The following is a 13,771-nucleotide window of genomic DNA, read 5'->3' as shown; positions in this document are numbered from 1 at the left end:
CATCAGAAGGGTAATGTGCCGCGTCGTAACAAAATAAGGAAGGCACATTTCACGCATGCGCGAGACTCTCCCATTCATCATGTGTCTGAACCAGAAGGATCGAAAGAAACGTCACGAATGGCAGCCTTGCCACGCTGTACCAATGCTTTATATATTATGGTGACCTGCCTGACGCCTATTTCAACACTGCTTTCTGACTGGCATCTCACAAGAGGGAGCATCTGTCCAGTGCAACTGATATTTAACGATCTAGCGCTTCTCCCCGAGATCTACAAAACTCTTGGCTGTTGCACATCCTATTACATATGCAAATTTATTTAGGATACTCGGCAGCCCGCTATCGCGTCAGAGAATGACAGTAAAAGAGTACTCGCGAGACTCTGGTCGCCTTGCTCCCACGCACTTTTTTTACGTCTCTCTATGCGTTCCAAGACTCGCTCTGAAATAGCGCCCCCCCCCCCCCCCTGACGTTTATATCCAATGAACATGCACAATTTCCTTCGCAGGTCAGCGGAAGTTGTTGACTGGGAGCGAGGCTTGGAGCGCACGGATAGTGACTGTATGGCGGTGTGTCTTGGGGATACACGCCGGGATCGTGGAGAAGCGTGAGAGGACAAAATGCAGCACGACGATGTAAGTGTGTTTGAGCCTTTCTCTTTCAATTAGGGAGGGATTTTGCGGGCAATGTCGTTTTAGTCCAGCACTGGAAACACTAACCCGCCTGTCTTCTGCATATTCATAATGACTATCGGTCCAGTGTAGTTGGGGTTTTTAAAAAGTTTGGATATGTCTATTAACAGTTATCAGCCAGATAAATTTAGGTATCGCCATCTACTTCTGGGAGTAACAGAGAATGGTTTTTTCCATTAAAATCTACCGGGTGCTTCCAAGTGTTCCAGATCCAGTTTGGCATGACTTTTTGCATTGGTTAGGTTTAAGAATCAGGCTAAGTAGCTTGTTTCGGTTTTGTTTATTTAAATATTTTATATACCGTAATTCCATGTGAGAATCACTAGTTCATAACGGTTTATAGGAAAAACATTCATAAATAAAATGTGCTACAATATGGATAGACATTCATAGAAATGGAAATATATCATGGTAGACTTCTAACATAGGAAAAAGAGTTAGATTAAAGGGATTGGGGGGGGGGGTGTTATTGTTTAAGAAATGTATATAGGTTATCTGAGTCATGGGGAACTGGGTGTTTCAGTCAAGTAGAAGGCATTTTTGAATAGCCAAGTTTTTAAGTCGCCTTTGAATTTCTTTTTATCTGTTAATGTTCAAAGTTCTTCAGGCATGGAATTCCAAAGTTTAGGGCCAGCAATTGAGATCACTCTATCTCTAGTTAGTGTTAGATGAGTCTTTTAAGTTCAGGATTTCTAGGAGGCCTTTGTTCTGTGATCTAAGAGTTTGTGGGGTGGGGGGAGGTAGATGTGAGGTTTAGTAGATCTTCATTGTTCAGGTTAATGTTGAATATTACAGTTAGAACTTTATAATGTACCTTTGATTATACTGGAAGCCAATGTAGAGCCAACAGAATAGAGATGATGTGGTCACATTTTCTTGCTCCAGACAATAGTGTGGCAGCTGCGTTTTGCAGTAGTTGAGGGGTTTAAAGTGACTAGATGGAAGACCTAGAAATAATGAATTACAGTAATAAAAGTTTGAGAAAATGAGAGATTATAAAACTGTTCTGCAATCTAATGTGCTTAGTAGAGGTTTCAATTGGCTCAAAATCCACAGCTTGTGGAAACCAGATGTAATTAGTTTACTTATGTGGGCTTTCAATGTTAAATTTTCATCAATTTGGACCCCCTAGATCTCTCACTTGGGATGCAAGGGTTACTTGGCAACTTCCAAAATCTATTCTTGGGGGTATAGTTTTATGTTGATTGTGGCTTAACCAAATTATTTCAGTTTTATTGGGGTTCATTGAGAGTTTTCATTGAGCTAGTTTTTTCTTTTCTTTTAATCATATATTCAGAGATAAGTGATGTTTTTTCATATGATTTATATGGATACCCTGGAAGCCTGCCTGGGGTTAGACTCTCATAGCTTGGTTATAAGGTCCCACATTCTCAAAGGTGCCAGCAGAATTTACTGATATCTGATTATGGTTTTGTGTTTTGTTTTTTTTAGGTGATTTGGGACATTGTTGGGAACAAACAGTTCTGCTCTTTCAAAATAAAGTAAGTGGTAGATTAGTTGAACCTGTAATTTCTAAAACTGTGTTTATCTAAAAGATATATAATTCAACTGGTGTATAAATTGCAATGTGTGCAAGGCTTGAAATGGTATGTTTTTATTAATTGTGTACTCACACATAGATAAAAACTTATTGGTGACGTGTTTCAAGCCTCCTTTTTGTTTTCAGGACAAAGACCCAGAACTTTTGCCGGAATGAGTATAATTTGACTGGTCAGTGTAACCGTTCTTCCTGTCCCCTAGCAAACAGTCAGTATGCTACCATTAAGGAAGAGAGAGGTAAGAGCAATGAAGAACCCAAAATAAGCCTTGTCCAAAAAATGTAGAGCTATGTTCTCATTGCCAGTGCTGTAAAAGCTAAACCTGCTTGGAAGGCTAATGTACTATGCTACCTGAAGTCTGTCCTCATTGTCCACTAAAATGTATTAGCATCTGAAGTCTTTAGACTGAAACTTTCAATTATTTCGCTGTACAGAGGACTTTGTGAGTGCTTAAAATGTTGTTCTTGCTTTGTTAGGATTGTGCTACCTATATATGAAGGCTATAGAGAGAGCAGCTTTTCCAGGACGGCTGTGGGAAAGGGTGAGTTTATGGTGGTGTTACTTTGATTTTCTCTTAAATAACATGCCAGATCATTAATTCTCTTTGTGTACATTCCTACCTTTTGACAGTGATTCCTTTACTCCATTTATAATTTGTTATAACATACTTTGTGTGCTTTTGTAATGGCATACAGAGCTCATGTCATCAGTCTAAAGTACAATGAATTCTGTAGAACTTAAAGATCTCTGTGTTAGAAATAGGTACAAACACCAATACTTTGGATTGTTGTTTCTGATTTTCATCTGCAGCAGGAAAACTTGCAGTGTACTTATATAGCAAATAAGTCAAATTCCAATACAAACAACCTGTACTGATTTATATTAAACTAGTGTGAAAATTAAATCCCTGAGATCTGTAGGTTGTAGGAGCATATATAGTAATTCAGAAAATAAAAAATCATATTTCCAGTGGTGAAGCTGCACAATGTCTGAAACTTAAAATTGAAAGCTGTACTTAAAAAAAAAAAAAAAAGTTTGTCTCTGTCTCAGGTTCGGTTGAGCAAGAACTATGAAAAAGCTCTGGAGCAGATAGATGAAAACCTTATTTATTGGCCACGCTTTATCCGGCACAAATGCAAACAGAGGTTCACCAAAATTACACAGTATCTGATCAGAATCCGGAAACTTACACTGAAGCGACAGTAAGTGAGAAATGTGCATTGTGGTGTCTTTTCTTGGGCTCATTAATTTTTATCTTTTATAATAAAATGAAATCTGGCTCAGATAATGGTGGCAATTTGTAACCATTTAAACCAGCAAATGAATGTGATTTATTTATAGATTTTTGTTTGATTTATATTCTGCTTTTTGAGCACTTCAAAGCGGATTACATTCAGGAAATGTAGGTATTTCCCCATCACCAGTAGGCTCAGTCTGTTTGTATCTGAAGCAATGGGAGGGTAAGATGAGTTGCCCAAGGTCACAAGGAGTAGCAGCAGAATTTGAACCTTGGTTTCCCTGGTTCACAGCCTGCTGCTCTAACCACTAGGCTAGTCCTCCACTCCTTAATCAATGTATATTCTGAATCTTGCTACATTTTAATTCAAAATTTATTTCCAGCGTAGTATTTTTTTTTGTATTCTGTCTTTAAATCTCCTTTCTCAGAAGGCATGCATGGGAACTCTTGCTGGCCTAAAGCCCAAGCACATCACTTGCACAGCACACTTAAACCCGATTGGTAAGGAGAGGAGGAAACCACAGCTATATGCCCTGAATTGTAGAAATAGCCCCGTTTTTCATTTTTCCTAGTTCTCTTTTTCTGTGGGAAAACTCTTGTATGTGGGGCAGCACTGCTGCAGTATTCTGTCCAACCGTGAGCACACAAGTGTCCAAGAGATTCACAAACTCACGTGAAGGATCACTTATTTGTCTCCCCTCTTTTTCCTCTTAGGAGAAAACTAGTTCCTTTAAGCAGAAAGGTGGAACGGAGAGAAAACCGGAGAGAGGTAAGTTTAAACTGATTTTTTAAAAGATCAGAAACACAATCTGGATTCAGTTAATTTGCTTATGTCTGCTGTGTATATTCGGTCACTTTCCCATAAATGTAGCCAAAAAGCTGCTTTTGTTGACTTTCGGAACTGGTCCCAGCCTCCCCTCCTTACTCACGCTCAGGACAGAAGTTAGCAGAGGAAGGAAAGCAGGCTGGTAAAGATGGTCACAGTCAACAGTGCCTTCGCCAGAGAATCCTTAACAGATTTGTTTTTATTTTAAGCAACAATGTTGCCTCTTGTCAGAGCCTGACTGATGTTTCCCTTGTTGCAGGAAAAGGCTCTTGTTGCGGCTCAGCTGGATAATGCAATAGAGAAAGAATTGCTAGAGAGATTGAAACAAGGAGCGGTAAGAACAGTTTTACAGTGCCTCAGAGTCACACTGTGGGCAGTATTCCCACTGATTCTTCCACAAATGATGATCCATTTTCATGTACACTGTGTGCAACCAAGTATCATTTGTTGATTTTGACCTTAGATTGCCAGCAAACTATTCATATAGAAACATAGAAATGACGGCAGAAGAAGACCAAATGGCCCATCCAGTCTGCCCAGCAAGCTTCCCTCATTTTTTCTCTCATACTTATCTGTTTCTCTTATTTTTATTTGAAATAATAGAAAGGTGCCTTTTCATCCATTTTCAGTTAATTGTGCCCTGTTTTGCTTGCTGCTCCGTATCTGTTCCTAGGTTTGTAGATGCTGCCCTGCTGTACTCCGTGTCTGTGGGGAGAGGGTGGGGGAGGCATGTTAGTGTTGTATGCCGTGCTCTGTTCATCATCATCCCTGGTAATCAAACACATCCACTGCCATCTGAGAATTAACATGATATGCTGCCATGTGTGGTGTGGAGGAGGGATGGGCATTGGATAACTTGTACCCTTTAAGTGAATGTTATGCTTATATTAAATCATTTTCCCTTTCTTTTTTCAGTATGGAGATATTTATAACTTCCCTATTCATGCCTTTGACAAAGCTCTGGAACATCAGGACGTGGAGAGTGAAACGGACTCCTCAGAAGCTGAACAGGAGGATGATGTAAGCATGTTTTAATACTCCCCCCATATCCCTCCGTGCCCCACCGTATAGTGAGAGAGAATATCAAGTTCAGTATTTTGTTGTCTAATACCATAGGCTTTCTCAGTTTAAGAAATGAGAGAGTTGGTTCTTGAACAGACTCTGTCCGGACAGCAGGAGGAATTGATACTCTATACTTCAACTTCCTTGTCTTACACACGATCAACATTAGTTATTTTTATTATAAATACAAGTTGAATTTTAGAGACTTCTTTGTAAATCTGTAAGTAACCCAGTACTTATTTATTCCTCTTAACGTCCTTTCTATTTTATCCACTACATAAACAAACAGTTAAGAGTGACTGTGTTTTGTGCCAGTATTTAAAGATATTTATTTTGAAAGGATAAGAGAACTGTAGTAGATTTTGGCTGGCAATCAGTGTGTTGTACAGTTTTGGGGTACACAACCCCTTTCAATCATATTACCAGAAAATAGGTAACTCACTGTGTATATTTGCACATGTGCCATGGGCCATTCTTTCTCCTGTGCCTTATGTAATAGAGTTTTACTCCCTGAATTTCTTTCCCTTGTTAGAAGGCTGGACAGAGAGAATTTGTAGAAGATGATGAGGTGGAAGAAAGTGATATCAGTGATTTTGAGGTAACTTTTTACCATCTTTTAGAAATAAGACTGCTGAAGGCTTTTGCTTGATGAATAGTTGAGAATGGGGACAAGGTATTTGTTTACCAAGGGTCCTTTACAAGAATAAAAGTGATAGTAGGGCATGTGCTGGATTATAATATATTTTATTAAAACACATTTAGGGGCTGATGCAATAATTGTGCGCTAAAAGCGGGTGCTGAACAGTCAGCGTCCGCATTCCTAATGCATCCCCAGGCACACCATGCAAGATTTAAATTAGGGGTCACGTTATCAAGGAGGTGCTAGGGGCGTGCAAGCCATCTGCCAGTTAAGAAAACAGATGCTGAATTTATTGGCATTTGTTTCCTTAAATGGCAGCAAGCCAGGGGTTCAGGAAACAGACGCTTGTCAACTGAGCGTCCGTTTCCTGCACCTGACTGCCAGCGCTTTTTTTTTTTCTTTTGAAAGAGTTCTTCCTCCTACTTAATATTGTTGCGATATTAAGTAGGAGGTTGTACAGAAAAGCAGTTTTTTCTGCTTTTCTGTACTACTTTTAGGAGTGCTCAGCAATTAACGCCTGCTCTGAGCAGGTGTTAATTTCTGAGCGTGTGAAAATGTGCATCTTAGATGCACATATTTTTTTTGCATGCGGAGTGACTAGCCAATAGCTTCATTCTCATGCATTTGCATGTGATGAGCGCTATTAGTTTCACTCCACATTGTGGAGGCGTTAATCCCCTTATTGCATAAGTGGATTACTTAGCACCTATACAACCCACGTCCCCTTAGAGTTAAGAGAGGCTACAGTAGCTGTTATTATAATAAACTGGATTTTACGTGGCTGCCCTGGGGTGGTGTGATCGCCCTCTGTGTTCTGTTTGGCCAAAAAGGTATTAAGAGTACTCCATGTTTGATGGCTGCTGTTCTTCTTTCAGGACATGGATAAGATGGAAGTCAGCAGTGATGAAGAGCAGGGAAGCAAATCCTCCAGTGGGGAGGAAGAGGCTGAGACTGAAGCACAGGGAGCAAGCATTTCTTCTAAGGCAAAATCCAAAGGGAAAGCCCCCCTCAAAGGACTGAACAGGAGAAAACGGGCCTATGTGGAAATAGAATATGAACAAGAGACTGAACCAGCAACTAAAGCAAAAGCCACGTAAACCATCAGAACATACAGGCTCGGACTGTGGCAGACAGATGGAACAAGGACTGCACTGCCCAAGGCCGACTGAGTCACTCCCTTGTGTTTCAGAATGGGGAAGAAATAAATTTCTACTTTTTAAAAATCTTGGTGTAGTTTGTGGCCATATGTTACCAACACCAGCAACATGGAGAGCCTTGGTAGCTTGGATGGCTCTCTTACTACCACATTTAACTCTTTGGTGCCTAGAATCTTATCACCTGCATGGTTTAGCTATCTCTCCTCACACGCTGCCTTGGAAAATGACTACCACTAGAGAAGAGTGGTTCTGTGCACCTTAAAACAGAGGAAATTTTTGGTTCTTACCTGCTAATTTTCGCTTCTGTAGTACCACAGATCAGTCCAGATTCCAGTGTTTTGTACCTCTGCCAGCAGTTTTATTGAAACTGCTATAAACATAGTGTGCCACCTGCAGTCCCTCAGCGCATGGAACTGTCTCCAGCCCAATATGCCAAAACCAAACAGTTTTAGCAGCCCACCCCCAATACCACAAACAAGAGGGCGGTGACGCCGACATATGCAACAAAAGAAACTCAGTGAAAACAGCACAATGACCTTCTTATGACTGCAACAACTCCAACATAACTATGAAACAAGCAGAAGACTCTCCCCCCCTCATACCATGGACAGGTGCCTAGGCTGATCTGTGGTACTACAGGAACAAAAATTAGCAGGTAAGAACCAATTTTCCTTTCCCTGTATGTCCCCTTATCAGTCCAGATTCCTGGGATGTACCTAAGCCCACTAGACTAAGTGGGACCTGGGGGAGTCAGGCTCGCAGAACACTCTCACCAAAACCAGCCACAGCCCCAGTCCCAACATCGTCTGGCAAAAGTGTGCAGCGACTTCAAAGTCACTGTTCTGCAGAACTGCGGCAAAACCTGCTGGGCCTCAGCCCAAAAGGCTGCATGCAAATGCGTCAAATGAGCTCTCAAACCTTCAGGCACTGACTGACAGCCCCCCCCCCCCCCAAAATATATGCCAAACTGATCGCCTGCTTGAGCCAATGCACAGTCGTAGCTTTGAAAGCTTGACACCCCTTAATTGGGCCATTCTAGAGAACGAAAAGGTGATTCGGCCTGCAAAATTCATTTGTGACATTCAGATATCATAATGCCTGGCGAACATCCAAAGGCCTCAGTTTCCTTGCATGAGGGGCTGAGGAATCCAAGTGCGAAAAGGCCGGTAGTTTCACAGTCTGATTAACATGGAGCCCCAACACTACCTTCAGCAGAAAGGGAAATATACGCAACTACACCCCTACCTCCAAAATCTGCAAAAACAGATCCCGACAGGATAACGCCTGTAGCTCCAAAATCCACCAGCAAAAACACCTTAAGCATTAAGCCCTTCAAAGTCGCTCTCCTCGGCGATTCAAATGGAGCCACCCATAATGCCATAAGCACCAAATTCAGATTCTAAGACAGACACTGCTTCCTCACCGGTGGCCACAAGTTCTTTGCCCTAAGAAGAAAATGTACAACATCCGGATGTTTGGACAGGGAATAACCTTGTACTTTATCATGGAGACAGCTGAGGTCTGCTACCTGCATCCTTGGAGAATAAAAAGCCAAACCTTTTACAAAATCCTCCTGCAAGAAGGTCAAAATATGCAACACTAGCTTGCAATGCCTGCACATCTCAACCCATACAGCAGGACTCGAATCTTCCAGATCCGCACATAAGAGAGACATGGAAGTCCACCTGGCCTGCAGCAATGTAGTAACAGTTTAGGGATAACCCTGCCATTTTAGTCGCCTCCTCTAAAAAGCCAGGCCACAAGAGAGAAGTGAGCCGCTTTTTCCGAAAATATGGGGCGCCCTGCTGGAGAAGATTCTCTAGATGGCTGAACCTCAGGGGCCCATCTCGCCATGTTGACAAGATCTGCGAATCAAGGACGGCACGGCCACTCTGGAGCCATTAGAATCATGTCTCCTGGATACCTCCGTACGCCACTGCTGCTTCCAGACGATCCACCTGCTGCACTTCTGCTGCTCCTGCAAGATGAGACTCCTGCAACTGCTGGACCCACTGGAGACATGCCCTCTGCATAGAGCTCCAACTTTCAATCTTGCACATCTGGTAGTGGCGGAGCCTGCTCCCAGAATAGTAGTTTTCTTGGTGACTTCTGTCACAGACGCATCCACTTTGGGTAGACACAACTCCTCCAATGTGTCCTCCAGTAGAGGATAGAGTTTAGCCATAGCTCTTTCGACCAGACTCAGGAGTATCCCAGTCTCTGACCACCAGCTTCTTCACAGACTTGGGTGAGCCACCTTGGGATCATCGCCTTCAGCCCCAGGTATCTCCTGCGGATCCTGGATCAAATCTGGCGTGTCCTGCAGTGGAACTTCCCCAGGAACCACCTGCAGATCCTCTGAATCATCCGTATCACCCTGCAAATCACAGAACCCAAAGCCAGGCTCAAGCCACACCAAACTCCCTGGGCGCACGTTCTTTTAAGAGGATTAGACTTTGCTCTTGCTTTGGACCACACTAGGGGGTAGAATTTAAAAATTTGCGCGATCGCGTACTTTTGTTCGTGCACCAGGCGCGAACAAAAGTACGCTGGATTTTATAAGATACGCGCGTATCTTATAAAATCCGGGGTCGGCACACGCAAGGGGGTGCACATTTGTGCAACCCTTCGCGCGCCGAGCCCAGTGCACGCTGCCTGTTCCCTCCCGAGGCCGCTCCGATTTCGGAGCGGCCTCGGAGGGAACTTTCCTTCGCCCCCCCCCCCCCCCCCCCCCCCTACCTCTGTTGCCAGATTTACGCCTGCTAAAAGCAGATGTAAATCTGCGCGCGCCAGCGGGCTGCTGGCGCGCCATCACCCAACCCGGGGGCTGGTCCGGAGGCCTCGACCACGCCCCTGGGCTGGCACCACGCCATTTCGGGAACGCCCCGGACACGCCCCTCCCCGCCCCTTTTACGAAGCCCTGGGACTTACACGCGTCCCGGGGCCCTGCACGCGTAAATCCGGCCGGATTTGCGCGCGCAGGGCATTTAAAATCCGCCCCTAGGGGTTGAGGCCGTGAGTCACCATGCCTCCCCCCCAAAAAAACAAAAAACGATTTCCTGGCCAGAAAGGCCTACAAACTCAGAAAAAAAAACTTGTTAGCGGAATCCTAAACGTAAGAGGATCCAGCATCTGTGGGCCCCGCATCCAGAGGGAAATGTTCCCCTTCTAAATTTATCCTGATCTATCCCAGGACCACTCGTAGCTGGGGACATGCAGAGTGGAGAAGGCTCGGGCTCCCCGACACTGCGTGACCGACTGCATGGCAGCATCCAAAATGGCTGTCATTCCCCCCGCGCCCCCCCCCCCCCCCCCCCCACGCTGGAGAGAGGTGCCTTGGGCGAAGCTCTGGTGCGGCGTGCCAAAGATGCAGCATAAACACAATGGGAGGGCCCTGCTGACACACCCTCCCCACCAGCAGCACACTGGCACATAGACTGATGACTGAGCTGTGAACACAACCACCCCCACCCCGGGGCAGGCCCAGCATAGAGAAGCACAAGGCATGGTCTTTGAACGCGCACAGAGCTTGAAGCTGCACCTCTAGTCTCAGCACCGCTGAACTACTGCCGCCAGGAGATCTCATTGCACCACAACCCCTTGTTCACCTGTGTCCCCAATCTAAGCAGTGACCCATTGCAGGGAAATAAAAAAAAAAAAAATCACTTTTTTTTTTTTTAAAACTTTACCAGCAAACAAGTGCCGAGAGAGTAAATACTCTCCTGCATCCTTGATGGAGCAGTCAGCATCCCCAGCGGCTCACAGTGCTGCTTCAGGAGAGCTGAGGGATCTGGATCACAAGATGTCAGCCACACGGTAACTGGAGCAAGCTAAAGCAGGGTCACCAACCCCCTGCTCATCTGCTTCAACCAGGGAGGATAGCCCCACCAGGACCTTACTGCTCCCCAGGAGGTTCCCTTTGAGATCTTCTGCTTCCTCTTATTTTATTTAATTTATTTTTTTCACTCAGACTGCAGGTTTTGCACTATGTGCTATCTGCTGGAAAATACTGAGGGGACTGCAGGTGGCACACTGTTATATAGCAGTTTCAATAAAACTTTCTCTGTCTCCATCTGCTGGCAGAGGTACAAAACCCAGGAGTCTATTGATTTGGGTACATACAGGGAATTTCATTTACAGTCCAAGCTATCCAGGGTACATTGTTTTCCCTTCTACTTAAAACACCTGCCTAATATTCCAACGAGGGCAGCTCGATTAAACTGGGCAAGTAGTTGGCTGTGTTGATTTTTAATTGTTTTCTGTATCTAAAAGCCTTTGTGCTTCCTTCTGAGGTATCCACCTTTGCTAGAGCTGATCATAAATGAATTATGCCTGGGTGCTTCTGGTAAAAAAAAAAAAAAAAAAATACAAATTTTCTGCAGACTTTGCTCAAATAATATAATCAGGGAGTAATAGAGTAATAATTTAATTTAAAATGCAATACAGAAAACTTACCACTGAAAGATGTTTCAGAATTTTCCTATCCAAAGGTTTGCCTGCTCCGCTACCCTTTCCTGCAGTTCTTTCTACTAAGCTCAACCTTTCCTCAGCCTCACCCACTCTTCTATTCTCTCAACCCCACCCCAGAGCTCTTTAGCTCTACCTTCTCCAGCAAGACCCCCAGTTTACTTTTTCTCCCCTTTTCCTTCAAGCTTGGGTTCCCACCCCCTAGCCTTCCTCCTCCTATCTTCACCTCCTAGCTTTTTCTCTCTGCTCTTTCCTACTCTGCAGTTGGCTTTGTTCCAGCTCAGGCTCCACCCCCATTGTTCCCTTTTCCCAGCGAACACCAATACAAAAGGAAAATTGGTTCTTACCTGCTAATTTTCGTTCCTGTAATACCACGGATCATTCCAGACTCCTGGGTTTATGCATCCGTGCCAACAGATGGAGACAGAGAAAGTTTAACTGACACTGCTTGATAAGCACTGATGCCACCTACAGTTACTCAGTATTGATCGGTACCCAAGCACAAAAACACACTTGCAAAAACTTGTAAAAAACTTGAAAACATTTGTTAAAGCTCTGAAGAAAAATCTGCATAGCAAAAAGAGCACAGCTGAACAGAAGACTCTCCACTTCCATCAAGCGGGCAGGCTCTGGACTAATCCGTGGTACTACAGGAATGAAAATTAGCAGGTAAGAACCAATTTTCCTTTCCATGTACGTACCCGGATCATTCCAGACTCCTGAGATGTACCAAAGCCCCCTAGCTGGGGTGGGACCTGGAAAGTCAAGCTCACAAAACACTCTCGTGGAAAGAACGAGTTTCCGGATCCCAGACGTCTAGGCAATAATGTCTCGAAAAAGTATGCAGTGACTTCAATGTAGCTGCCCGACAAATCTCTTGTGGCGACACCAACTGAGCCTCCACTCAGGAGGCTGCATGCGATCGAGTAAAATGAGCCCATAAACCGACCAGCGGCTGGCGGCCCTTAAGAATATCGGCTGACCCAATAGCCTCCTTGAGCCACCTCGCAGTGGTAACTTTGGAAGTCTGGAGCCCTTTCTTTGTTCCGCTCCTCAAAACAAATAGGTGATCAGATCTCCGAAAGGCATTGGTCACCTCCAGATATCTCAGTAAGGCCCTCTGAACGTCCAAACACCTGAGTTCATCGCATGAGGAGAAGTAGCATCCAAATTGGGAAAAGCTGGAAGTTCGACCATCTGCTTAACATGAAAAGCTGAGACCACCTTTGGAAGGAAAGATGGAGCCGTCCATAAGGACACCCCTGAATCCAAAATCTGTAGGAACTGGTCCTTAAAAGATAAAGCCTGCAACTCGGATATTCTCCGCACCGAACAAATGGCTATCAGGAAAACAACCTTCAAGGTCAAATCCTTAAGAGTCGCCCTATGAAGAGGCTCAAAAGGTGGTTTACACCAAGCTCGAAGAACCGGATTAAGATTCCAAGATGGACAAACCTTCTGTACCGGAGGATGTAAATTCTTGACCCCTCAAAGAAACCATACAACATCAGGATGAGAGGACAAAGATCTTCAGTCAATCATCCCTCGCAAAGAGGTCAAAGCCGCTACCTGAATTCAAAGAGAGTTAAATGCCAAGCCTTTGCCCAAGCCATCTTGCAGGAAGGATAAAATCTGGGACACTGAAGCCCGCAAAGCAGAAACACCTTTGGCCACACACCAAGCCTTAAAAACCTTCCAGACTCTGACGTAAGACAACGAGGTAGACTTGCGTCTCGCACGCAGAAAGGTAGTAATAACTGGCACTGGGAAACCCCTACACCTTAAACATCGCATCTCAAAAGCCAAGCCGCTAGACAGAAGCAATCTGCCTGATTGATGGAGCAGATGAGAGAGGTGACTGAACTGTATCGGACCGTCCACGGGCACCGTGGCCACTCCAGAGCCACCAATACGACATCCCCCAGGTATGTCTCTATTCTGTAAAACCTTGCCCACCGGAGGAAACATGTAAAGTAGAACTCCCTGAGGCCAAGGAATCACTAGAGCATTGACTCCCTCGGCTCTGTAGTCTTGTCTGTGGCTGAAAAACCGTGGGGCTTTTGAATTGTGGAGAGACGCTATCAGATCTACATGTGGACAACCCCACTTCTCGCGAATGAGCTGCATCACCGA

The 13,771-nt window shown here is 44.5% G+C and overlaps 1 protein-coding gene and 1 non-coding gene across 2 annotated transcripts; one reads left to right on the top strand and one right to left on the bottom strand.

Moving 5' to 3' along the window:
- LOC115093156 lies at nucleotides 1-100 on the bottom strand. Its single transcript, XR_003857189.1, has one exon. It is a non-coding gene; the product is annotated as a small nucleolar RNA U13 (small nucleolar RNA).
- A 405-nt stretch (nucleotides 101-505) lies between these two features.
- On the top strand, nucleotides 506-7,239 carry MAK16 (MAK16 homolog). The gene is made up of 10 exons (XM_029603877.1): nucleotides 506-633; nucleotides 2,143-2,192; nucleotides 2,378-2,487; nucleotides 2,726-2,790; nucleotides 3,300-3,451; nucleotides 4,201-4,255; nucleotides 4,572-4,646; nucleotides 5,228-5,332; nucleotides 5,907-5,972; nucleotides 6,890-7,239. The coding sequence occupies exons 1-10, from the start codon at nucleotides 619-621 to the stop codon at nucleotides 7,109-7,111; spliced, it is 915 nt and encodes a 304-aa protein (XP_029459737.1). The 5' UTR covers nucleotides 506-618; the 3' UTR covers nucleotides 7,112-7,239.
- The last annotated feature ends 6,532 nt before the right edge of the window (nucleotides 7,240-13,771 follow it).

The sequence above is a fragment of the Rhinatrema bivittatum genome, chromosome 5 (assembly GCF_901001135.1).
Source record: "Rhinatrema bivittatum chromosome 5, aRhiBiv1.1, whole genome shotgun sequence".
NCBI lineage: Eukaryota > Metazoa > Chordata > Amphibia > Gymnophiona > Rhinatrematidae > Rhinatrema > Rhinatrema bivittatum.
This window is presented reverse-complemented; position numbering and strand designations above follow the sequence as displayed.